Source organism: Myotis myotis, unplaced genomic scaffold, assembly GCF_014108235.1.
Source record: "Myotis myotis isolate mMyoMyo1 unplaced genomic scaffold, mMyoMyo1.p scaffold_m19_p_8, whole genome shotgun sequence".
In the NCBI taxonomy this organism is placed as follows: Eukaryota; Metazoa; Chordata; class Mammalia; order Chiroptera; family Vespertilionidae; genus Myotis; species Myotis myotis.
In genome coordinates this window covers 21810196-21836804 of record NW_023416390.1, presented here as the reverse complement: position 1 = coordinate 21836804, position 26609 = coordinate 21810196, and the positions used below count along the sequence as shown (strand labels likewise).

At 50.3% G+C, this 26609-nt stretch overlaps 2 protein-coding genes across 5 annotated transcripts in view; one reads left to right on the top strand and one right to left on the bottom strand.

Annotated features, from left to right (window-relative positions):
• PNKD (PNKD metallo-beta-lactamase domain containing) overlaps positions 1–26609 on the bottom strand; it is a 70445-nt gene that overhangs the window by 40322 nt on the left and 3514 nt on the right. The gene's annotated exons all lie outside the window — the stretch shown is intronic.
• On the top strand, positions 6509–25891 carry TMBIM1 (transmembrane BAX inhibitor motif containing 1). Of its 4 annotated transcripts, none has more exons than XM_036320509.1 (12): positions 6509–6638; positions 17026–17261; positions 18804–18898; positions 19630–19694; positions 19865–19918; positions 20371–20421; positions 21165–21204; positions 21405–21442; positions 21598–21685; positions 22220–22315; positions 24025–24078; positions 24467–24613. In XM_036320509.1, exons 2-12 carry the CDS (start codon positions 17066–17068, stop codon positions 24611–24613), a joined length of 924 nt encoding a protein of 307 aa, XP_036176402.1. In that variant the 5' UTR covers positions 6509–6638; positions 17026–17065. The 4 variants fall into 4 exon arrangements, with proteins under 4 accessions (XP_036176402.1, XP_036176405.1, XP_036176403.1 ...); XM_036320510.1 differs by lacking the exon at positions 6509–6638 and adding an exon at positions 6960–7096; XM_036320512.1 differs by lacking the exon at positions 17026–17261 and having other exon boundaries at positions 6606–6638.

Below are 26609 nucleotides of genomic sequence, written 5' to 3'. Positions count from 1 at the left end.
GGTCATGGTTGGTGTCATGACACAGACCTAGAACTTCTTGAAGAGTTTTAAGCCAGCCTGGCCATTGGTTTGTGCAAAGGTTAACACACCTTTGAAATACCAGAAGTAATATTCCTCAAAGGGTGTATTAACGGGAACACATAATCGCGTTAACAATCCTGCAATCCAATCCCCAGTCCCTACCTGGTTTCTCCAATCTTCCCTTCCTTAATCTCAAATGCATAAAAGAAGCTACAAACTTACTCTCTGGAGCATCTGAGACCTTGTTTCCTGGCATATTAGTCAGTTTGGCTCAAATAAACTCCTATGAAAATTCTCTATAGAGCTGGCTGTTTCTTACATCGACATGCCTGTCCTCGTCCTTATTCTCAGAAGTTGGTGACTATGCCCCAGGGGCACTACCACACCTCTCCTACCCTTCCAACTTCCCTCCAAATAGCTATTGCCAGTTTCATGGCTCCCCATTGCTCTCTGGGTAAAAATCTCAATTCCTGGCCCCCTGCCTCTTGCCTAGTTCTGTTTCTCACCATTCCCACTTCACTCCACCTGCCCAGTCTTAGATTGCTGGGACAATGGGACCTAAGCCCTTCGCTTCAAGTGCTGCTCCCTTGTGGATGAAAAAGGGGCCACATACTAAACCTGACAAACTCAGAAGACGCCTGCATGGAGGACTCTACAAACTCAAGAGACCGGAAGTAACCACAGAGGTTGGTTTGAACATAAAAGTTCTGTTAACATAAAAAAAACCATCGAAACCTGTAAAGAATTTTTGTGAGTTTATTTGAGCCAAACTGTAGACATATGCCAGGAAGCAGAACCTCAACGGATTGAGATAATGCTCCAGAGAATGGCGGGGTTACTTCCGTATTTATACATTGCAATCAAAGGAGGAACATAGGTGGGTTACATGAAATTCATTGGTGATAGATTAAGGAGAGGGCTAAGCAAAGCAGGGAAACCCCTGGGATTGGATAAAAAGTAAAATGATGGACACATACTTAGGTGGGAGCAGGAACAATTAACATGATGATGAAGGAATTTGTGGTATCTGTCCTGGGACCCAGCACATTTGGTTGTGCCCCAGAGGCTCCAGATAAAGGGAAGTCACAAGTTACCCAGACATTTCAAGGGTATGTTATCATAGATGCAAAAAGACAGATAGGCTCAGTTAAGGTAAAGGTTGATCTTGTCAGTGAAGATACTGGCCTAGGACGTAACTGCCCACCATAACTGCTTTTAGTTAAAATTTAATTTCAGACCATCCTTTGTGGTTACTTTAGGTCTCCGAGTTTGCAAGACCGCCATGCAGGCCTCCCTTGAGCTTGTCAGGTCAGCATGTGGCCCCTTTCATCCATAGTTCCTAAATGGAAGTGAGTCATGGAGGGCCTGCCAGCATGGCTCAGTGGTTAAGCATTACCATGAGGTCAAGGCATATGCCTGGGTTGTGGTCTAGATTTAGAGTAGGGGGTGTACAGGAGGCGGCTGATCAATGATTCTCATCATTGATGTTTCTATCTTTCTCTCTCCCTTCTTCTCTGAAATCAATAAAAAAAATATTTTTAAAAAATAAAAGTGAGCCCTTGCTGGTTTGGCTTAGTGGATAGAGCGTTGGCCTGCGGACTGGGGGGTCCCGGGTTCAATTCCAGTCAAGGGCATGTACCTTGGTTGGGCACATCCCCAGTGGGGGGTGTGCAGGAGGCAGCTGATCAATGTTTCTCTTCGATGTTTCTGACTCTCTATCCCTCTCCCTTCCTCTCTGTAAAAAATCAATAAAATATATTTTAAAAATAAATAAATAAATAAATAAATAAATAAATAAATAAATAAATAAATAAATAAAAGTGAATCATGGAGGGATCTCTAGCCCCCAAATCTGATCTCTCACTGCCCTTGCTCTGAGGAAACTTCTGACTCTGAGTCATGGGTCTGTATTAAGTAAACAAATGTTTAGTTGAATACATGGATGCACAACAGCAGAAAAAGTGAGTCATGGAGGACTGTCGTGTCCTGGGTCTATAGTTTCTTTGACCAAAGATCAGTTTTTGCCTTAACTGAGCTGACTGTTGTCTTTTTGCATCTATGATAACACACCTTTGGATGGTCAGAGTAATCTTTTTCAGATCCCTCAGGGCACAGTCTCGCAGCAGAGTATGAGACCACAGAACCCCTCATGTTATCTTGTTCTCTGCACACCATCTCTATGTGCTGTAGGTGATCATTGTTAACTATCCTATACCCACTACTGTAAAAGAAGTACGTGTCTCTGTTTCACTTTTTATCCAGTCCCAGAGTTTTCCCCACTTTGCTTTCTCCTGCCCCCTTAATGTACCATCAACAGATTTCATGTAACCTCTCTACATCTCCTTTGATTCTAATGTATAAAATAAGCTGCAAAACTGCATTCTCTGGAGCATTTTCTCAATCCCTTGAGATTTTGCTTCCCAGCAATTGTCAGTTTGTCTCAAATCAACTCATAAAAATTCTCTACAGGTTTGGATGCTTCTTATCTTGACACAGGAGCTAAAAGGGGTCAGGAGAAGGAAATCACTTATTGAATGCTTATTGTAAACCCTCACTCTGGGCCTGGTGCCTCAGATGCTCTTTTAGGATTATAATCTTGACACCATGATCAGAAAATGGGTTCAGGAGAAAGAGCCCGCAGCAAGGCTTGTGTGGTTTGTCTGTTTGAGTCCCCACATTCCACTTTCCCACGGGGCAGATGTGATTGCTGCCTGGAAAACAATGTCCTTGGAGATGTCTCTACTTTGGAAGTTCTAGAAAGTGGAGTGTGCTTTCTGGAAAGGGTGCCAAAGTGTAGAGAGCATGCAGGGATATCAGAGGTCTGGCCAGATTCTACAAGGCCTTGCAGTACACCTAGGGCTCCACACTGTGATCCAGGGGGAGGATAAAATTGAGCAGAACTGTACTTGTTCCATGAACTCTTGCTGGTGACTTCCTAAAATGAGGCCTTCTGTCCCTACGAACTGAACTTAGATTGAAGGGTTTTATTATCAGAATAATTAGCTAGTTATTGATATTCATAATAGGAAGAGAGCAAAGAGAGAATCAGACACTGTAAGCATGGTCATCTGGCAGCTTCCCCAGGAAGCTACAGCTTCATGCTCCCCAGGGAACCACCGGTCCATTCCCTGCAGATCACTGGGGAAGGGACCAAACAAAGGGGGAGATGGGCACATGCACAGTGAAGTCAGTGACAAAGGGGAGGTGCTTGCCTGACAGTTTGGCCTGGGAAACAGTGGATTGGCTAACGGGTGAACCCCATCAGAAATACACAAAATCTTGGAAAATTGCCGAAACCGGTTTGGCTCAGTGGATAGAGCGTCGGCCTGCGGACTGAGGGGTCCCGGGTTCGATTCCGGTCAAGGGCATGTACCTGGGTTGCGGGCACATCCCCAGTGGGGGATGTGCAGGAGGCGGCTGATCGGTGTTTCTCTCTCATCGATGTTTCTGGCTCTCTATCTCTCTCCCTTCCTCTCTGTAAAAAATCAATAAAATATATTAAAAAAAAAAAAAAATCTTGGAAAATTAAAAATCCCCAAAGAGTTCCCTCCCCTTTTCTCTGTTGCTCCATGTATTTGAATGTTCTCTCTCCAGAGCCCTGTGGCCTGAAGCAGCTGCATGGTCCATGGCCATGTGGACCCCTCACGCAATGGACTGCAGCTGGAAGTATAAGCTAGTCAGATGCTGGACTAGACTTTAATATGGAACAGAAATTCTGGGCAGTGGCCTTAATTCTGGCCCTGCTGAAGACAAGATTGGACTTCCTCCATGGCAAGATGGACAGAGATGGGAGTTTGGAGGGGAACCTCCTTAATTTTACATCATTAATAAAGCTTTCCATGAAACCCCATCATCCCGTGGGGGGCCTCAGGAAATTATTTTCCTCATGGCACCCCAAGAACTCCACTTCCACTGATAATAGTTTGAGACAGACTAGTAAGTCAGGACAAATGGAATGGGGAAACAGACAAAGAGCTGAAAAAATTGGCTGAGCAATTTACAGCCAGATACATAACATCTAGGCCTTAGTTGTATTTCAGCTCCAGTCTCAGAAAAGCAGAAAAACCAGGTGGGCAATGCCAGGACCAGCAACAGCGACTAACGACTAACGACCCTGCCCTGGTACTGACCAATCAGTAGAGACCATGACCCTGGAAGAACACACCTGGAAAACTGATGAATATTCTGCTGAAACCCTCCCCCGAGGCCTCCCCTAACACGCCCACCTGCAAGAGATATAAAAGCCTCAAGATAAAGAACCCAGCTCGCTCTTGCTCTGGGGAGCACACCCACGTCATTACCTTCCCCTTCTTCCCCCACAGGCACCCATTTACTAAACTCTAAGGGACCTCAAGAGCCTTGCAACCAGGGGAGCATGGCAGTGGCAGCTCATCCCAGGCTAATCCCCTGAACCTGTCTTCGAGGCCCTCTTTTCTCTGACTCCCAGAGAGCTAAGGCAATCCAGCCTAGGCTCTCCTGTTGCTTCTTCTAACCTAACCTAAGCCCTTCCTGTTTTACTGTCCCCAGCTTTATTTTTTATATATTTTTTAAATATATTTTATTGATTTCAGAGAGGAAGGGAGAGGGAAAGAGAGATAGAAACATCAATGATGAGAAAGAGCTATTGATCGACTGCCTCCTGCACGCCCCCTGCTGGGGGTCGAGCCCACAAGCCAGGCATATGCCCTTGGCCGGAATCGAACTTGGGACCTTTCAGTCCACAGGCGGATGCTCTATCCACTGAGCCAAACCAGCTAGGTCTGTCCCCAGCTTTAATTAACATACCCTCATAGTCACCTGGGCTTGTGAAATTTTTTCTACACCAAGTCAATTCACACAGTACTGGCTGGCCCTAGCAAACCGCCCCGGGGGGCAGGTTCCTTGTTTGGTAACAGGTTAGAGTGGTTGGGGGTTTGCTTACCATGATGTCCACCTGTCAATCCCCTAAAGTAACTCCTAGTTAAGGTATATCTACCTATACAAATAAACATACAGCCTGTGTGTGGAGGGGGAAGGTAATTTAAGAAACATTTCTATTTTGATTAGCCTGAAACATACAATCTAAGTGGCAACTTTGCTTACTATGTTTAGTAGTAAACAGGTTGCTTTCACTTATGCTGAGAATGCATATGAGCTTCCAGTAAGTCCAGCCCAGGCCCTTCCTTCCCAAGCCTTGTTCTCTAAAGGAGCTGGACTGGCTACAGGGGATAATAATGTCAGGAAAAGTGCTTAGTGAGGGGGCTGGAAGCAGGAATTGCTCAGGTTGTCTTGGCTATCTAGCTGTATTCGTTCCTAGATGTGTTTTGTCAAGTCAACCCTCATGCATTCAAAAAGGAAAAGGGTCAGCAGCCCGTGAAGACGTTTTGTGGTAGTGTTGATCTGTAGCTATTAACACGAGATAAGCACCTTAAATAAAGCTGCAGCCACCAGCAGCGTCAGCCTTGGTGTAATGGAAAAAACAGAACTTGGGAACTGTGTAAACTCAGGCAGGGTTTCTAAACTTCCCAGAACCCATTCCTCATCTCTAAGGTCAAACTGATAGTGCCTCTTCCGTTTGTGGCTGTGAGGGTTGAGAGAGGGACGCAAATCCCTCAGCCCAAGGGTGTGCACTGACAGTAGTAATTTACATCTCAATTCAGGACTCTGACTCTTAGCAGCTGCTTTCCTGGTTGAATCAATTTCAAGCAGGAAATGTCTTGGCCCCATGGATTCTAAGTTTCACCTCTATAGTTGAATGTTTGAAGTTTTAAACCTAAAAAGTGCATTCGGCTTAAAAGCTTAGAATTGTCAAAGATGTTGATCACAAACTTATATCTAATAATGAAAAAATGGGCAACAATTTGAATATTGTTCAGTAGTTAATTGTAGAATAAGTCAGCATAGCTATGTGATAGAATACTTTGAAGCATTAAAAGTGTACTTAAAAATATATATATATATATATCTGTTTTTATTGATTTTAAAGAGCGAGGAAAGGAAAGGGAGAGAAAGAAACGTCCATGAGAGAGAAACCTTGATCGGCTGCCTCCTGCACGCCCCCTACTGGGGATGGAGCCCTGAAACCCATGCTTGTGCGCTGACTGGGAATGGAACCAGCGACCTCTGGGTGCCTGCGACACCGTTCAACCAACTGAGCAACACCGGCCAGGGTTAAAAGTTGCTTTTGAAAAATATTTAGTAACAAGAAGATGCTTGTGATAAAATATTAAAGAAAATCAATAAACAACACTTATCATGCAATATGACGTCACTCTAGAAAAACAAGTAAAATACGTAAAGGCAAAGAAGCACCAAGAGCAAGTACTTCCCGCTGGGAGTCGGGAGGGGGTGGGATGAAGTGCTTTCATCCTGTATTTGTGTGTTTTTAAGTTTCCATCAGTGATCACGTATTGCCTTTAAATTCGAAAATACAGGACTAGCGAATTCGTCACGGCCACAGGCCGGGCGTGGGCGGGACCGGGGCGGACCCCAGCGCCCCACTGGCGGCGCCCAGAGACCCCGCCCCAGGGGCCGACGCGACGGGGCGGGGCGCAGAGCCCAGCCCAGCCCAGGCCGGGGCGGGTGGTGCCAGACTTGCGACGCTTGGAGGCCGGGAACGCACCGTCAGGATCTGCCAGGCAAGTCAGGGGGCCGCGGCCCTCCGGAGTTGGGGACTGCGGGCCGGCGGGGACTGTCAGGGCTGGGGCGGTGCTAGGCCGGGGCCCCCAAACTTTCTCGGAGTGCGCGGCGGGCCGGGCCGCTCCCGCCCCGGCAGCCGGTGCCAGAACGCGGATCCGTCGCTCTCTGTTGGAGTTTCGCTTTTCCCCTTGCGCCTGGGGCAGGCGGGTGCCACCCGTTTATCTTTGGGAGCCGAGCGGCTGGTTGTGGGCACCGGCGGGCGGGCCAGGGTTTGAGGGTATCATGTGCCCCTCTTTCTGGCGCGTGTCTGTCACAGGGCGTGTCCACAGTGCCATCCCCAGAGTGGCCAGCTGTGCGCGGAGTGAGGGCTCTGATGGCCCTCAGCTGGTGGGAGCACGAGATGGCGCGGGACCCACCCGGCCGCAGGTTGCCCCTGCGCCAGCCCAGGTGTAGACAGGTAAAAGAGTCCTAGTGAGTGGGGGAAGCCACAGGGTGGAAATAGCGAGCAGCCCCTGTCCGTGGGTGGGGAAGTGGGCACCTCTGTCACCGTGGCTCTGTCTCACCTTGCCTGCTTCCGGCCACTTCCTCAGGCTGTTCAGAAAGCTACAGGGACAGTATTGTTCTCCTGTCCTCTTTGGGTCAGAGTAAAAAGCAAGCAGGAAAATGGAAAAGGGGTAAACAAGTGAGACTGGGGAAGGAGCCAGGGGACAGTGGGAGGGCAAGTAGAGGAAGAATGCTGGGAGGCTTGGCCCTGATCTTGTGATTTCTGCATCAGTTCTTGTCCCTGGGGGGTCTCTACCCCACTCAGCCCACTGGGGCCTCTAGCTGTGGGGTTCTGTCTGAGGGACCTGGACATGGGATAAGTGGGGGTAGGCCTGGGAACCAGGGTCAGAGCCACACACGTGTCATGGAAGGTCCCTCAGGTGTCCAGTTCTCTGGGGCTCTGAAATATTCATCTCATTGGTGAGCTTTGGTTTCAAAGCTGGCGCCTTTGGCCTGGCCAGTGGTGGCAGGGGGAGCGAGGTGCTTCCTTGGGGCCGCTTTGTCTGGGACTAAAAGGCAGCCATACTTCCTTCTCACATGCCTGCGCTCCCTGTCTCTCCAGTCATGAGGACCCAGAGACCCAGTTTGTAACTCAGAAGAAAGTGGTGGGACCTCATAGTGTCAAGGGCCCTGATATACTGTCTCCTTATGCCATGATCTCAGGGCCTCATTGTAAAAATGGGCACCTCAGAGAGGTAATGATGGGTTACACCTTAAGTGTGGGGAGAACCTCATGTCAGGCTGAGTAATAGCCACCTCAGCTTAGTCTCCTCCCATGGGAATGGGGGCCTTAGCTGCAAGCTGTCCACCTCAGAGCACTTCCATCCCCCCAACTTTTCACCCTGGGCCCTTAGAAAGAGCAGAGGCCCCAGAGAAGGGACACACACTTGTGTGTCCTCAGAGGGAGGGCCAGGGAGTGAAAGCTCAAGCTCATACAGCTCTCTGGGAAGGCCTCCGCTAGCAAAATGATGTGGGCTTTCTGGAGTATTCTGTTGGAAACGCCTGGGAGGGGATGGCCTTAACAGAATCTTCCAACCCTAGGACTCGGGGATTCTAAGCTAAACCCTGGTTGTGTTTGTTTGTGTGTGTGTGTGTGTGTGTGTGTGTGTGTGTGTGTGTTTGTTTGTTTTTTTGAAGTAGAAATGATATCCAGAAGTCCACAGGCCACAGTGCTGGGTACCTAGAGGGTACTCAATACAGTGGGCAGGGAGGAAGATAAGAATGAGTCCTTCTTGTGTGTAATGATTTGTATTTTTTCTTGTTACATTAAGGTGATGTCAGGGAATGCCAGCCTCCCGGTTCTATGCTAGTTGGAGATGTCACCCAGCCTTGGCAGTAAATCCTGCTGTGGAGATTATAATAGCAGCTTGGAGGGAGGGGGAGGGATGAGAGGAAGGACCCCCACAGAGGACCCATCCTGGCACTGAGCTAGCTGACTCTCTGAGAGGGGGCATGCCTGGTACTTAATGTGACTGCTCAGAGAGGCTGTATGTAAGGGCCGAGGTTTTAAGATATGAGGAGTTAGTCAGTAATATTGTGGTGCATGTTTGAAAGTTGCTGAGTAAATCTTAAAAGTTCTTGTCACAAAAAATAAAATTTTGTAAGTTTGTATGGTGATGGATGATAACGACTTATTGTGACCATTTTGCAGTATATATAAATATTGAATTATTATGTTGTATACCTGACACTTATATAATGTTATATGTCATTTATACTTCAATTTTTAAAAAAAGATATGAGAAGGTTTCAGGTTCGATCCCAATTCAGGGATCCTGAATTCATAAATAAGTGGAACAACAAATCCATGTTTCTCTCCCTCTTTCTCTCTCCCTTCTTTTCTCAAAAATCAATAAATAGCCCAGCCAGTGTGACTCGGTGGTTGAGTGTCAACCTATGAACCAGGAGGTCACAGTTCAATTCCAGGCCATGGCACATGCCCAGGGTATGGGCTCCATCCCCGGTGGGGGATTGTGCAGGAGGCAGCCAATCAATGATTCTCTCTCATCAATGATGTTTCTCCTTCTCCCTTCCTCTCTGAAATCAATAAAAAAATACTTTTAAAAAGTCAATAAATAAACATTAAGAAAAAAGTAAAGATATGAGGAGTTAGGGCATGAGTCATTCTCAAGGTTGGGTCTATCTGTAAAACAAAGGTGGCCTGCTCAGCACGCATAGAATATTATTCATTAGGTGTGCTTTGATAAAAATGTTTCGGGCTTGAGAAAGTTTGAAGGAACACTGGGTTAAACAAAAGTTGAACAGGTTTGCTCACTGCAGGACTTCTCAGCAGCCTGGTATGCCACTGTGCCTTGTGAATTTCCAAAAGGGGATATGGGTTGCTTTTCAGACTGATCTGTTTTCAGAGCTCATCCATTCCCATCTCCTGGGCTGTGTTCTTTAGAGCAGTCCAGGGAAGGCCTGGGTGATGATTCTAGCTCTCCACTCTCTGGTCCCCATAACAAGTCCCTCCTCCTCTCCCCCACCTGGGCTGATCTGGGTGAAAAGGAGGGTAGGGGAGGTCATTTGCTTGGATTCCCACAACTAGTTAGTGATAGTCAGAACTTAAACCCAGGTTTCTTGGCTTTCTGCCTCAGTCTTTCTTTTCTAGTGCTACCTTGTTTCGCTTCAGGTTCTGGGGTGAGTGAGGCCCTAGGAGATGCTGGCTGTAGGGTTCAGAGGCAGTTGGGGAGGAGAAGTTTTGGCCACCTTCATACCCAGAACATGCCACATGCCTTTGCCTCGGTAGATGGTCATCCAGAACAGTTAACATGAATAGTGACCTCAGCCTAGATTCTTCAGGAAGTAGGTCAATCTGCCCTGAAGTCTCCTGTTCTGGTTTGCTCGGGCAGTTCATTCAGAATCAGAAACTGTTAGACTTGGCATGGACTTCGATCTTTTGGTTCAGTGTGCTCATTCACTGATGAGAAAACTGAGCCCAGGGATGTGAAGTGGCCTACCCTGACTCACACAGTGGAGACAGGACCTGGGCCAGGACAAGAACTCAGCTCCCTGCCTCCTAACCCAGGGCCCTGGCCTGGATGGACTTTCTACAAGGGGGAGGGGACTGGTATCAACAGCAAAGATCTTTTCTACCTCAGCCGGCCTTGGGTGCTGACCTCATCACACAGGTGACTGGTGGGGTGTCTCAGAGGCATCTGCTCTAGGCAGGTGTAAAATCAGACATCAGATTTAGGCTCAAACCCATCTCTGCTGTCCACCTGCTATGGGACCTTAGATCTGTTTTTCTCTTAATTTCAGTTTTGTCATCTGTAGAGTGGGAATAAGAATATGCATCTCACCCAGCTGGTGTGGCTCAGTGCATAGACCTATGAACCAGGAGGTCATGGTTCAATTCCCAGACAGGGCACATGGCTGGGTTGCCGGCTCGAGCCCCAATAGGGGGTGTGCCTGAGGCAGCCGACAGTGATTCTCTCTCATCATTGATGCTTCTCTCTCTCTCTCTCTCTCCCTCTCTGAAATCAATAAAAAAAGAATATGCATCTCATAGGGGCCTTGTGGGTATCCCATGTGCCCAAGTGTTGCGTGGTAAGTACACAGCACTTACTGCTTACTGTAAGTGATTCTCTTCTTTCCCTGTTTAATGGCCTCCTCATTCCCTAAACTGCACTCCCAGGCCACTCTGACCACTGACTTGCCTGGGGTCTTTGAGATTACCACACTGATGACACAATTCTGCCCTCAGCGAAGGGTGATGGGGGAGCTGTGGATGCCTGTGTCCTCCCTGCTCTCCAGGGCAGCTTGGAGACTGGAGCCGCCCCTCTCACTCTCTGACTGGAGAGAGTGCCCTGGTTAGACCTGGACTGGGAAGGAAGTCATGGGCTGACAGTCTTATCTATTTCTGAGCAGGAGGCACAGAGAACTGGGGAAATGAGTGGACTGTTCTGGCTCTGCCTCAGGGTGTGTGTGCGGCCTTCTGTTTCTCTGAGTTCTCAGACAGTGGGCAGGGCTGAGAATGACGTTCCAAACCCATGACCCAGAGGGCTTGTCGTGGGCTGGGACAGGAACTTTCTTGGCTCTGGGATTTCCTAGTCTGTCAAATGACCAGATGATTTCTAAAGTCCAACCCAGTTCTGATGTTTCAGTTTTTAGATCCACTCAGCGTCATCCTATTAATCCCAGGGGCCAGGCAGACAGAGGATAAGTGGATTCTGGGCCCATTGGTCTGTGTGCGTCAGGCCTGGTGACATGCCCAGACACTCCTGGGTGTATCTTTTTACTCCTCCTCTGCCCTGGTGGCTATATGCTGGGGTAGGAGGGTGACGTGTTTTCTTGGGTGGGGGAGTTGGGTTAGGTAAAGGAAGAGGGAGGAAAAGAGACTGTAGTAAGAGTCCTGGTTGCAGTGGGCCGGGGCTGCCCTCCTAGGCCTGCTGGGCGGGGTTTCCTGAGATGTGCACTCTGAGCTATTCTTTCCACTCTGGCTCTGGGCATCCATTCCTGGCAGGGAGGAGGGCACGCTGCCTGGACCAGTCAGCTGCTCCTTTCCACCCCTCCTTCCAACACACACACACCCTCTTGCTGTAACCCCAGTAGCACCAGCCTCTCTGCAGATTCCAGAGCCTTAACCTTCGGATGCCCCCAGGGGAGTCTGGGCCTAGGCCTCAACTGGCTAGGAGTATGGTGGCCACACTCCAGGGGAAGGAGATGCTTTCCTGACGCTGCACCTGAAAACCTTGACAGCCAGCAAGTCCTGCATCTGAGCCCACCCACTTCTGCGGTTGTGCCGGCTGGGTCTGGGGGTCTTGCAGGAGAAAGGAGAGGTGCCGGCTCCTTTCTGATGAGGGATCGGGGTCATAAGAGAGGGGAGCGCACTTAGATCTGTAATATGGCAAGGACAGGACAGAGTCTGAATGTCTTGGTAATAGGCATTGTGACGAAGAATGTTCTAGTGATTCAAGCTGCCTGCAAGTAGAACAGTCTTGCTCCCTGTCACTGGAGTGTATCCAGTAGGAGTTGAATGCTCACTGTGTTTTAGGAAAATTCTGGCTTCCAATGGGGAACCTTAATAGTCCTTTTTAGCCCCTGGAGACTGTGAGCCCCTCCAGATGACCTGATTTCTGGCTCCTAGTCTTTGGGCATGAATCATCCTCACTCTCTAGATATTTCCCTTCCTTCCCTTTCAATTCTACATTCTTCTCCAGCTCCCACCTGTAGTCATAGCCATGAAAGTAAATACTGGCCACTTCCCCTTTCCCTGGGCCAGTGCCAGCCCCAAACCTCATCCCCAGCTGAGTTCAATGAGGAGGTGGCCAGGGTGTCATGAGAGTGGGGCAGCAGCCAGGGAGCAGGCTCAGAACTGCCGGTGCTGGCAGCCCTGGGCCGAGGCTGTGCAGTCTGGCATTGCTCAGAGGTGAGTGTGGCTGAGTTCAGCCTCTCCCTGATGGCCTGGACACTTTCCCTCTCCTGTCCCCAGGCCTCTACACCCAACCCCATCTCCAGCTTTGTGACAAAGAGCAGGTCACTCTGCCTCCCTGGCTATGGCTGTCTGGTTGGCAAAGTGAGGGGTGGGCTTACCCTAGCTGAGTGAGTTTCATTTCAGCTCTTACAAGTAAGAATCTCTGTCCCTGACTACCCTCTTTTCCTCCTGGTGGTTGCATAGGATTGGGGTCCTGGGGGATATGGAAGGGGCTGAATGGTCTGGAATCCACTTTCTCTGTAAGCCTTCCATTGTCATTAGGGGGTCTTGGATCAGAAGCTATGAGAAGTGATGAGAAGTTTGAACAGACAAGGTGTTTGAATGAGGGCTCTGAGCAGGGGCTCTAAGAGCATGGGCTCTGGAGTTGGTCTTGGAGCTCAAATCTTGACTTCCTCATACCCTAGCTAAGTAACCTTGGGCAAGTGACTTAATTCTTCTAAGCCTCTATTCCTTCATTTGTAAATAGGGAAAATAACATTATCTACCCTGTTGGCCTCTTGCGAGGATTTAATGAAATAATAACTAAAAATAATCAACATTTCTTGTTTATCAGAGGTCAGGCAATGTTCTGCGTGTTCTATGTGTATTTTCTCATTTGATTTTTACAGCTCTCTGGAGGGTTAATATTAAACTCAATATAATATTAAACTCATTTTCCAGCTGGAGAAACTGAGGCATGGTGAGGTGAAATGGTCAGTGCCAGTCTCTGGTGAGCATGGCTGGTGGCCGAGGCCCCAGAGAATTGGTCTGTGACCTCCTGTGTCCCCAGCAGGCAGAGCCACTAGTGAATTCCTCTGAAACCAGAAGAGTCAGAGGGAGTGCGGGAGTGCGGAGGGAGTCCTCATGAGTCAGCAGCCCTCTGCACTGGCTGGAACCCTGGATCCTCGTGGCCCATCTAGGGCCGGCCTTGCTCTCCCTGGTTCACCCTTTAGTCTGGACAGGGACCTGTTTGTCCGGCTCAGCTTTGAAGAAGGAGGGAGGAGTGGCTGGCTGGCCACGTACAGGGCAGGCACTGAATAGCCTGGCTTCTCAGGGGAATTTCAGGATTCCAGTCTGTTAGAGATGGAAATGAGTCAGGGACCGTCTGGTCCACTTAGCTCATTTCACAGAGGAGCACCCTGAGGAGGCTATAGAACTGGGTACTGGTGACACTGGTGACACTGTGGAGCTTCTGACCACAGTGCCCCCTGCTGTGTTCAGCCTGTTCACTTATATGCCACCATCTGGATGGTGGACATCAAATGGTCCCGGGTGCTGAGATGAGGGCAATAATGACAAGATAAGCCCATCCCTCTTCCTGCAAACAGGCCACTGTTCTCTTGGTGTAGTTAAAAGGGGATCTAAAATATATATATATATATATATTTGCCCTAGACATTTTGGCTCAGTGGATAGAGCATTGGCCTGTGGACTGAAAGGTCCCAGGTTTGATTCCGGTCAAGGGCACATGCCCAGATTGTGGGCTTGATCCCTAGTAGGGGGCATGCAGGAGGGAACTGATAAATTATTCTCTCTGATCACTGATGTTTCTATCTCTCCCTCTCCCTTCCTCTCTGAAGTCAATAAAATAATTTTTAATCTAATTTATTTTATATATTTTTATTGACTTCAGAGAGGAAGGGAGAGGGAGAGAGATAGAAACATCAATGATGAGAGAGAATCATTTATCAGCTGCCTCCTGCATGCCCCCTACGGGGGATTGAGCCCATAACCTGGGCATGTTCCCTTGACCGGAATTGAACCCGGGACCCTTCAGTCCATAGGCCGGCACTTTATCTACTGAGCCAAACCCCGGCTAGGGCTAAAAGGGGATTTTTGAAGGGGATGGATAGAGGGTTATAGGGTGAAGGAGCCTCTTGTCTCACAAAAGGGGACCCCAGTTTTTCTTTCTTCCTCTTTTAAAAGTCTATTAAGAAGAGACACATATAACAACTTAAGAGTATTTTCTCACTCTTACATAAACAAAACATTTTTGTTATTGTTGCTGTTAATCCTTACACGAGGAAATTTTTCCATTGATTTTTTAGAGAGAGAGAGAGAGAAACATCGATGTGAGAGAGACACATCTATTGGTTGCCTGCAACTGAGGTACAAGCCCTTGACTGGAATAGAACTCATGAACCTTCAATCCGCAGGCCGGCGCTCCATCCATGGAGCCAGACTGGCTAGGGCTAAACAAAACATTGTCAGAAACAGTGACTATCTCGGTTTCTTAAACTCAGCACACCCAGTTTTTAGTCCTCCCTTGTTCCTTTCATTCCACTCTCCTCAGGCCACTCTACGCTCAGGTGCAGGACCTGCACAAGACCCCACTTCCAATGCCCTGGTTTGCTGTGTCACACCCTTGCTGGCCGGGACATCTTTCTTATTTCTGACCTGACACATTCTTGCTGTGCTGGTCCATTTACTCTGGGAAGATGGAGAACAGCTTTCCTCAAAATAACCCATTTAGAGACCTGGCCTGTAATTCAATACTGCCTCCCCACCCTCCCTGCCACCTTCTTCTCTCTGGATTATCCCAATTGTCATAAGAGAGAAGAGATAAGACAGTCCTTTATCTGATCCCTGAACTGTGCAGGTGCCCTAAAAAGCCGGCTCTTCCTTCCAGCAGAGGCTCTGAGGCTGTCTGCTGACCTGAATCTGGGGGCGCTTCCTCTCTGTGGGATCCTAAAGGTCTGCCCCTTGGAGGATGCTAGGGGCAGGTGGTGGCCCTGTTAAGGGGCCCAGACTCTATCAGGGCTTGTTCCTAATCCAGGTCTTTCAGGGACCTCCTTCTTAGCTCTTCGCAAGCCCCAATCTCTGCCACTTAAGAGGGGAATACCAGTCCTGGGGGACATTTACTTGGCGTAAGAGGCATAAAGAACACAGCATATGCCCTGGCCAGCTAGCTCGGTTGGAGCATCATCCCCATATGGCAGGGTTGCAGGGTCGATCCCCGTCATGGCACATGCAGGAATCAACCAAGGAGAGAGAGAGAGAGACAGAGACAGAGACAGAGACAGACAGGCATAATATAGAAGACAAACATCTAGGACCCTGAAGGCCTCGGAGATTCTGGTGGCACCATTAACCTGCCAGTTCTGTGATCATGGGGAATCACTTCACTGTTCTGAGCCTTGGTTCCCTCATCTGAACCGAGCATTTGTGGCCTTGTCCTCAGCTTTCCCCTGGCTGTGGAGTTCTTCCTCCTGCAGAAGGTAGTGATTGGACCTTGTGGCATGAATCCTTAGGGCTCCCTCTTCCCTGCTAGCCACTGCCCCTGGGGGAGACAGGCAAGAATCACAGGGACACTAGAGACCCTGGGGTTCAAAACAAGTGTCTCCCCCTCCCCGGGGGCTTTGAGGCCCTGTAAGCACCATGGCAAGGCCATGAAGAGCGCAGTGGCAGCCATAGGCTGCTACACACCCATCTGACACGCCTAGGCTGTTATTTGAAAGAACCAGAAAGTTCTGTCTCAGGCCTGCCCTTTTGCGCCGCCTCCCAGCTCTGGTGGCCAGCCCTGTGCACCCATTCCCCCAGGCTTCTGGCGTCCCCTGACTCAGCCTGCCACTGTCCATAGCCCTCTGCCCTCCCACGCTGGGGCTGGTGGCTCCAGCACCAGGGCTAGCTTGTTGTCCTCGCCTCCTCCCCCACCATCGGCCTTGGCTCCTCCCCAGCTCTGCCTTTCAGGCCTGACTCTCCTGCCAGCTGCCTTGGGGGCTGGGTTGACCCTTCAATGGGTCCCAGCTGGCCCTGTGATTCACCAGGCTTTGCTGGGCCATCGGGCTTCTTCCCTAGTCACTAGAAAGCTTTTTTAAAAATTTTATTTTCTTTATTATTTTTTAAATTGATTCCAGAGAGAGGAAAAGGGGGGGGGGGCGGTGGTGGAGGGAGAGAAAACAAAAGGGAAAGAGAAAGAGAGAAACATGAATCTGAGAAACATCTATCTGTTGTCTCCCACACGCTCCCTGCCTGGGGATCAAACCCGCAACCTGGATATGTGCTCGGACTGGGAGTCGAACCTGACACGTATTGGTATACAGGACAGTGCTCCAACCAGCTGAGCCACACTGTCCAGGGCTAGAAGGCATTCTTAAGTGATCACAGGGGAGTTCCCAGGCCCCTGCTCCTCATCGCCTACCCCACTGATGCCCAGTGATCCTTCTGGACTCTTGTTCCCCACCCCCCATGGCAGGATGCTGCACAGGGAGGGCTGTGGGCAGAAAGCTGGTGTGAAGGTGAGGGGCAGGGGCTGAGCTGGTGGGCCAAGGGCACTATGGCGATGGGGAGGATGGCCTATGGTCAGAGGATGGCACCCCATGATTGAGAGAAACTATGAGAGTCTCCTTCCACAGAGACCACCTGGACTAGGGTGGGGTGAGCTGGACTCAGGCACTCATGACTGCTTTTCTTGTCTTCCATTTCAGGTCCCAGCCGCTGGGGTCTCCCCTCAGCCCTTGAGTGGCCATGTCCAACCCCAGCGCACCCCCTCCGTATGAGGACCGCAACCCCCTGTACCCTCCTCCCCAGGGGGGCTATGGGCAGCCTTCTGTCCTGCCCGGCGGGTACCCTGCCTACCCTGCCTACCCACAGCCTGGCTATGGTCACCCTGCTGGCTACCCACAGCCTATGCCCCCCGTGCACCCGATGCCCATGCACTACGGTGAGTGCCTGAGGGTGACTGGCGGTGGGTGGAAGGAGCACTGGCAGCACCGAGCCACCTCATTTCCTTCCTTTTCAACTTCCTGTTAACCGGGTTTTTCATCTCTCCATTTCCCATCTTTGTTTTCTCCCTACTCATACCTAGCTCCCCTGGACCACCTGTTAGCCCCGTTATTCAGCAGGGAGTCTGAGTCCATAAGACATACCGGAAGTTACACACCACAGAGAAAGTGGCTGGGTGAAGTAATTAATTACTAGGCGGCCGTTCCTAACTAGGGGTCACCACCCCACCCAGTTCCTCTCTCCCTTTGGAACCTGAGGTACTTTTTTTTTTTTTTAAATCCTTGTCCTTTAAGGTAACATGATTTTTGCAAACATCCAAAGGTCATTTGGATGTTTGGTAATCACCCTGGCAAGTAAATGCTGTTTGGTCTTTGAGATGAGATAAGATGAGAAGGCAGTGACTTTCCTGAGCAGCCCACACGCGGACTTTGAAAGTAGCCCCCAGGCATTCCAGGAATGCCATGTGGCCTGGAGCACAGCCCAGGCTCATCTGGCCACTCGTCTGCTCCATGCAAATATCAGTGGTCAGTCACGTTTCCAGTCCTGTCTTGTCCTGTGAACATATATCCCTGACATGTCTGTTTTCTCTGAGTCCTACTTGTTGACCCGAGGTAGATCATGGCCTACACCAGTGATGGCGAACCTATGACACACGCGAACTCATTTTTTTGGTTGATTTTTCTTTGTTAAATGGCATTTAAATATATAAAATAAATATCAAAAATATAAATCTTTGTTTTACTATGGTTGCAAATATCAAAAAATTTCTATATGTGACACGGCACCAGAGTTAAGTTAGGGTTTTTCAAAATGCTGACATGCCGAGCTCAAAAGGTTCGCCATCACTGGTCTACACACTCTTCACCCTGCACACACATGTGCTGTGTTTTCTACTGTTGTTTTTAATCCTTATCTGAGTATATTTTTTCCATTGATTTTTAAAGGGAGTGAGAGGAGGGGGAGAGACAGAGAGAGAGAGAAACATGGATAGGAGAGAGACACATCGACTGGTTACCTCCCGCACACGCCCTGACTGCGGCAGGGATCAAGCCTGCAACCCAACCAAGGTACATGCCTTTGACTGGAATCAGACTTGAGACCCTTCAGTCCGTGGGCTGACATTCTAACCAGTGGGCTAGGGCTGTGCAGTGTTTTTACCTTCCTTTTCCTCCTCCTATCAAGTCCCCTGCTCTGCCCCCACCCTCACAGCTCCTCTGGCTGACACTCTAGGCCACGTGCCTGCAACCACAGGTGTTTATACACCAGAGCACACAGGTGTGGGCTGGGCACCCTCACCCAGGAGACCTCAGTGCATGCTGATGGGTTACTCTGTGGGCATCTAGAGGACCTGGCTCGGGCAAGGAGTTTGTTATAACACTTGGTTTTTGACTGGAGATATCCGAGACTCTGAGATAATGTCACAGAGGCTTTGGGATTGAGGCCACATGTTCCTAGTTGGTCATATATGATCTGTCCCCAGGCCCAGGCTATGACGCCGAGGAGAGAGCAGTGAGTGACAGCTTCGGGGCCGGAGAGTGGGATGACATGAAAGTCCGACACACCTTCATTCGAAAGGTGAGATGTGGGCTGGGAGGCAGGTGTACCTGGGCCCCTTGGGCTGTGGGAATGGGGTGGTTGGCAGGGAGGCACTGTTAGCCCGGGGACTCATTCCCATGGAAATAACTGCTGCCTTCCAGGTTCTCTCTAGCCCTGTACTCTTCTCATCCCTGTTCCTAACCTTTCGCTCCTCTTTCCGTGACCTTGTTTTGGGGTCAGGGGCAGATTCAGTCTGGGAAAATCTCAGCAGACTCTGCAAAGTGTTCTGTCCTCCCCAGACTTCTTTCTCCTGTTTGGCTGTAAGCAACTGGAAGCCAGAAATGATGGTAGCTCACCCTCCCTTCCCCATCTCCTGTGTGCATAGCACCCTGCTCAGAGTAGACAGATACCTGGCAGTATCAGCCTGAACGGCTGCAACTGCAGGGCCACACTGGCTGTGCAGTGAGGCAGGGGAAGTAAGCAGTAAACTAAGGCTGGATGTCAGACAGGGATGGGGTGTCAGGTAGCAGCTGGAGGTGAGGATCAGCTCTGAGATGTGGATAATACTGGAGACAGCCTCTCCACCTGGCTGCAGTTAGGGCAGGCTCTCGAGTGGAAACAAAGAGTGGATCCTTCAAAATTAAGAAGGAGGCCCTCCTCACAGTTAATAGTCAGGGGAGGAGGAGAGTCTTCGGGCTCCTTGGTCTGGGGACTGGCTGCTTCCTGGGGAGAGGCCAGAGGTGTGGGATGCTGACATGTCTGTGTTGCAGGTTTACAGCATCATCTCCGTCCAGCTGCTCATCACAGTGGCCATCATCGCCATCTTCACCTTTGTGTGAGTCTCTAAGCCTCTCCGCCCCTCTTTGGAGCTCTGAGGTCCTGGGCCTGCTTGGGTACCTGCCAGGAGCTGGGGTGGGGGGCCCCTGACTCAGAGGGACGGAAGAAGGGCTGGATGTGGGCAATTTGAGGAAACAGCTGTGACTCGGGTCTTCTCTTGCTCCACAGGAAGCCAGTTGGCGAGTTTGTGAGAAGAAATGTGGCTGTCTATTACGTATCCTAGTGAGTCTATGTTCCTCTCTGCTCGGGACAAGGGGAGAGGAGGTGACAACTCTGGATTTCTCAGAGCAGGGGTCCAAATACTGTTTGTGCGGGGCCCTTCACGTTGCCACCTCTGTTGGGAAGTGTGGGTGCATGCCACCCAGTGAGGAGCAGCAGCAGCACAGACTGCTAAGAGCAGGGGTGGGGAACTGGTGGCAACACCTATAAAGTAAAATGGTCCCCACAGTCGGTTAGCTTGTCTACTCTGACCTCCTTCACCCTCTTCCTGGCCAGACCTCCCATAACAGTGCCCTTGGCTGGGGTAATCTTGTCCTACTAGGTAGCTTCCCCCAGACTTCCAAACAGCTCTGTGGGCTTCCAACCTGCTGGCCTGGTGAGTGCTGTCAGGTGGGGCCAAGAGGGACCTAGTGCTGACCAGGCCTGTGGACTACTTCCTGTCTCTTTCTCCCCAGTGCTGTCTTCCTGGCCACCTACCTGACCCTTGCCTGCTGCCAGGGACCCAGGTGAGTCCCATAGACTTAGACAAAGAGAAGGGATGGCAGGGGGCAGGAGTGGGGCCAAATATTTGGGGCAGAAAGGGGACTCCTTATAGCAGCTGAATGAAGACTTACAAGCAGTAATGAGGATGATAGCAGCTACATGCAGGTGTGTATAGTACCTTGCCTGGTGCCCCAGCCTTTCCCTCCTCCCTCCCCCCTCCCCTCTCCCCCTCCCCAGGCACATTATCTTTGCCTTTCTCTCCTAAGCTCCAAGGGCCCTTTTGCATCTATAACTAGTTTCCTGAGCCTATGCAGCCCAGCTGGCTCACTTCTACTACCTCTGTAACCTTCTAAATAAACTTTCTCTTACAGTTTGAAAAAACAACAAAGTACCTTGCCTGTGTGGGCTCTGTTTAGCTATGTAGCCATTATTCTTTCAGCAGCCCTGCAAGATATGTAACATTTTACCATTTAACAAATAGGAAGAATCCAAGGCTCAGAGAGGCTGAGTAACTTTCCCAGTCACACAGATAGTGTAAAAGCTCAAATGAATGCAGGTCTTTGTGGCCCCACAGTCCACATCTGTCCTATTGCCCTGTGTTGTCCCTGCATAGAACACCTGAGCAGGTACCAAAGGCTGAGCCAGCCTCCCCTCCCCCAGTCAAGGCCTAATTCTCCAGGCACCTGGGCCAAGACCTTCCTTCTGCTAAAGGACTCTGATAACTGGTTGGCCATGAGTCACTTAATTATGGTTTCTTTCCCTTCAGACGCCGTTTCCCATGGAACATCATCCTGCTGACCCTCTTTGTAAGTCTAGAAGCGTGGAGGGGAGGTGGAGATGGTGTGAGGGAGGGTTAGAGATGGGGATGCCATTGTGGAAGGTGTCTGGTTCTCTCCGCCACCTTATCCTTACGCCTGTCTCCTCAGTCACATTTACTCTCAGCCCTGACACTGCCATGGCCATGCCTCTCATAAGTGTTTCATTCTTGTCTCTCTCCTTCCCTCAGACTCTTGCCCTGGGCTTCATGACCGGCACCATTTCCAGGTACATTCGGGGACAAACCACCGTGCTCTGGGAAGTGTGTGTTATGGGGGAGCAGGCATCTCTGGGCTGGCAATCCTGTGCATGGGGGAAGTGGTGGTTTTGAAGTCCGTCACATATGGCTTATACCTCTGGCCTCTCCCTCTCCTTCCTCTCAGTATGTATCAAACCAAAGCTGTCATCATCGCAATGATCATCACTGCTGTGGTGACTATTTCAGTCACCATCTTCTGCTTCCAGACCAAGGTGAGGGTTTGGGGGGTCCCTCCCTGGCCTCTCCACCCCCCTTTCTTATACAGAGCTGGCCCTTAAGCCTTGGTGCTTAACCAGGCCTGGGAGAGCCCAGACCCCCTAGACTGGGGATTCCCTTAGAGACCCTAATCCCTTCCCTTCAGAGCTACTACACCTTCAAAACTGCTCCCTATGTCAGTCCTTAGTCCAGCCGTGGGCAAACTACGGCCCGCGGGCCGGATCCGGCCTGTTTGAAATGAATAAAACTAAAAAAAAAAGACCGTACCCTTTTATGTAATGATGTTAACTTTAAATTTATATTAGTTCACACAAACACTCCATCCATGCTTTTGTTCCGGCCCTCCGGTCCAGTTTAAGAACCCATTGTGGCCCTCGAGTCAAAAAGTTTGCCCACCCCTGCCTTAGACTGTCACTCCCATGCCCCCCAAAAGGCAGCACTGGGACTCCTGGGAGGTGGGGGGAGGCAGGGCCAGTCTGGCTGGCCTGCTGGTTGTGACACTCGTCTGACAGAAACTTCATTCCTGGCAGGTGGACTTCACCTCGTGCACAGGCCTCTTCTGTGTCCTGGGAATTGTGATGATGGTGACTGGGATTGTCACTGCCATCGTGCTGTCCTTCAAATACGTGAGTGTCTCGGGAGAGCTGGGGTCAGCGAGCCCAGTGGTCAGGGGAGACTTTCTGTAGAACGAGCGAAGCAGGCCCACAGGCCCCTGGGCAGGCGTTGGCTCCCAGGACCCTCGACTGGCCAGCAGAGGCACCAGTGCTGAGGCCCATCCTTTGAGTTAGGGTATAGTTATTCCTCTTCAGCAACAGGCGGCCCTGGGACCCATCACACCTGAGGCCTTGGACAGCATCACGGAATTCCCATGGGAAGTGGTGGATGAGATCTGGCAGCTGAGGCCAGGTTCTAGGAGGTGGTGGGAGAGGAGCCCCATGGCAGAGAGGGGAGCACAGAGCTGGAAGGGGAAGCATGTGAACAGAAGGGCTGCTTGCCCTTCAGTGGACAGGCACCTGGAAGGCTGCTAAGCAGGGCTGCCTGGGGTACTCTGACTTTGATGTTCATCGAAGTGGTTGGGGCTTCCCTCCGAACCCTCTTCTTTAGTCCGTCCCTTCCAGGATTGGCTGCAAGAAGCATTCCCTGAAGGTGGACTATGGCTGGGGAAAGGTGGTGGGGTGCCGGGAGCCGGTCCATGCTTGCTGTTTCAAGGGACCTGGCATATATGGCATACTGTTCTTAATATGTTTGCTCACCTTCTTGGCACTATGTGTTTTAACCAAGGTCTCTGAGAAAGGTTGTGTCTCCAGGTAGGGATTTTCCCCTGAAGTTAGGGAGGGAATAAAACCTCTTAACTAGTGCCAGGTGGGTAATTAATCACTTTAACTACGAACAATCATGCTTAAGCTACATAATCTTTACTCCCTGGAATGGAGATAAGAAACGCCCTAACCTTTGTAATAGAGATTGATAGGATTGAATCAACTGGTATAAATACAGATGTAATAAGACAGCAAGACACAGAACTTAGAATACGGAACCAAGAGAGACAGAACCTAGGCACAGAACCTACACAGAACGTTCTCTAGAGACAGAAGAACTTCACTGGAGAGAACATGACAAAAGATCCTGGACAGAAACTGGCCTCAGAACCTAGAGACAGAACCTAGGGAGAGAACATGGCAAAAGATCCTGGACTGAACCTGACTACAGAAATTGGCAAGAGAACCTGACTAGAACCTGGTGACTGAACCTGGCTGGAGAACCTGGACAGAACCTGGCTGGAGAACCTAGCAAGAGAACATGGACACAGAACCTGGCTGGAGATCCTAACCAGAACTTCGCTGGAGATCCAGACCAGAACTTGGATGGAGATCCTGGCTAGAGATCCTGGCGAGGCTGCTGATCAACTGAACGCTGTCTCCGTGTCATTCCTTCTTCTTCGCCGACTCCGTCCACACCTTTGGGGACCCCTGGACCTGCTGGGGTTGGACCCCGGCAGTGGGGCTCTTTGACCAGTGCTTGCCTGAGCCCGCCCCTCCCAGAGCTGCAATTCAACCACCTTCTCTTTCCCAGAAATATATGGACACCTCTGTACCTTACTCACTTTGGAGATTGGTTTTTATATGGCCACTGGAGGATGGCTGTTTTCTCTGCCAAATCTGTTACCATTCTCAATTTCTCCCAGGATCTGGAAGGCAGAGGTAGTCCTTTTGTGTAGGTAGCTTCCTGGATCTATCCGCTTGGATGCCAGAATCCCAGGGAAGCTGGTCCTGAGAGCTCACCTTGGTCGTGCTTTGCTAAGATTTCTAACACCATCCCTGTTCCCTCTCCCCAGATTTACTGGCTCCATATGGTCTATGCTGGTCTGGGGGCCATTTGCTTTACCTTGGTGAGTAAGGCCCTGCCCCTCTGGGAAGGGGAGCTGAGGGGAGGGAAGGGAGGAACTGAGTGGATGGAGCATGAATTTAGGCTACTTGGGAGGCAGAGAATGTGGCTACAACTACCCTTCCCTCTCTCCCCTGTCAAGAGGTTCGCTGATTTCTGGGCACCCCTGCCCTCTCGTGTCCACACTGCCTGCAGAACACTCAGCAGGCGGACCGTGTCTCTCTCCTTTTCTAGACTGGGAACTGCTTCAGAGTAGAGGCCATGTGTTGTGCCACTCATTAATGTGTCCCCTAAGCACACTGCGTGGCGCAGAGGCTCTGGGGACAGATCTGCTGACCAGAAACGAGTTCTGGCATTGTACCCGGGGATCTCACTCGTGCTTGTCCCTACAGTTCCTGGCTTACGACACCCAGTTGGTCCTGGGGAACCGGAAGCACACCATCAGCCCAGAGGACTATATCACTGGCGCCCTGCAGATCTACACCGACATCATCTACATCTTTACCTTTGTGTTGCAGCTGGTGGGGAGTCGTGATTAAAGAGCACCCCCAGTTCCGCTCCACTTTGGGCTCTCCCAACTCTAGAGGGCTGGGTCCTGTGACCAGGGTCTGGGCCACAGACGCCTTTCCTTCCCCTAAAGTAATACACCCAGTTTCCTTTCTGTCCTGGGTGAGTAGCCTCTGTGGCTGTGGATGTGTGGGTACCACCTGGTGGGGCTGGAGGAACTGGGGACTAACTCTTGCCCTTGATGGACTTGGCAGGAACTAGGCTGAAGATGTGCCTTTTCCCTCCACCCACTATGTGGCACCAAATTCTTCTAAACTGCTGGGGTCAGAGTGGGGAGGGATGAAAGAGCCTCTTCTAAAACTAAAAGGGAATATGGATGTAGACGTAACTCTTCAAGGTGATGAGGTTCCCCCTCCCACCTTTGCCATAGGCTTCTGGGCTAGGTAGCTGGAGCTGTTTCCTCCCTCAACCCCTAACAGAGCCAAAGAGGTTTGTCCCCAGCCTGCTGGACTCTTAGGCCATTATCCTGTATTCCTTTGGCAAACCCTGTGGCTCCCTGGCTCAGGGAGGTAGAAGCGATCTGTGCTGTGGGTGCCCCTGCTTCAGCTCCTCTCTTGATGCATGTACATACTGTTTATCTGGGCTGGGGGTGGGGAGGGAGAGGGAGAGACAGCAGCAAACTCAAGCACAGGGGCCAGTACAGAGCAGCGTCTACCCTGGGCTTCCTCGTGGCTGTGGTGGTGGCAGAGAGCAGGCCCATTTGCAGCCACTGGGTCCCCATTCTCCAAAGCTGCCTGGGGGGCCTCCCTGGTGCTTCTGAGCTCTGTCAGAGGGATCTCTGGCTTTCCATGCTCAGGCTGCTCAGGCAGAAAGTGAGGGGCAATGGTCAGGAGATGGGGTGGTTTATAGGATCGTGTGTGGCCAGGAAGTAACCAGGAAGAAGAGACTGGGTTGGGATGCTTTGGAGTACCCCATCCAGTCTGACAGATACTGTTCTTTCCTTCTGCTAACCTGGGGAGGGCCTGAGAGGAAGGAGACTTCCCCTCTGTTCTTAACTCCTACTGAGGGACTGTAGACTCAGACCCCGTCTCTCTAGCCAGCGCCTGCTTTCTTCGTGACACCAAGTGCCTCAAGCTGGAATGGGAAGGGGAACAAGGGTCACTCTAAGGTCACTCTATCAGGTGGGGTGGAAACCAAATCAGCTCAAGGGTATAAGTAGGACTTCTCTAAGTCCTTGGTCCCAAGTATATCACATAAAAAGACATAACTAGAAATGTAATAAAGTCTTACATTTAGAAGTTAAAACCCCATTTGGCTCTGGTTTTCTTCACTTCCGGTCTGGCCCTGCCCAAAGCATCCACTTCCAACCTTTGCATTCCGGCTTGCTATCTTCCACCTTTTCTAAGATAACCAAATACACTTTGCCCAGCACTTCCTGGTAATGGATGCAAAAGGCTGCTGGAAGCTCGACCTGCATTACTGGGTCTGGCAGGGACCACACGGAGAACATGACCTTTCTTGCATCATGGACCTTTTACAAAAGCTCATGAGAGCTATGAACTCTCCTCCCCACAAAGTTGTATGTGTACACACAATTTCACAGTTGGGTTGGGGTCGGGGGTGGACTGCAGGTTCAGGTTTAGGACCCCTGCCTTAGAAATCACTAGTTCAAAACCTCTTAAAGTAGCCCAGGTTCAGGGAGGTTGAGTCATTTGGACTCAGCCACAAGGAGTACTGCTTTATTTCTTTCACACCCTCTGCCGGAAGCCGGTCCATCCTTGCTGCTTGACACAGTCGCTGCAGGGAAGAAACATCTGCACAGCATATGTTTCAAGGGACCTGGCACATATGACATACTGTTCTTAATATATTTGCTCCCTTTCTTGGCGCTATGTGTTTTAACCAAGGTCACCTCTCCGAGAAAGATTGTTTCCCCAGGTAGGGATTTTTCCCTGAAGTTAAAGTGCCAGGCGAGTAGTTAATCATTTTAACTACGAACAATCACACTTAAGCTACATAATCTTTACT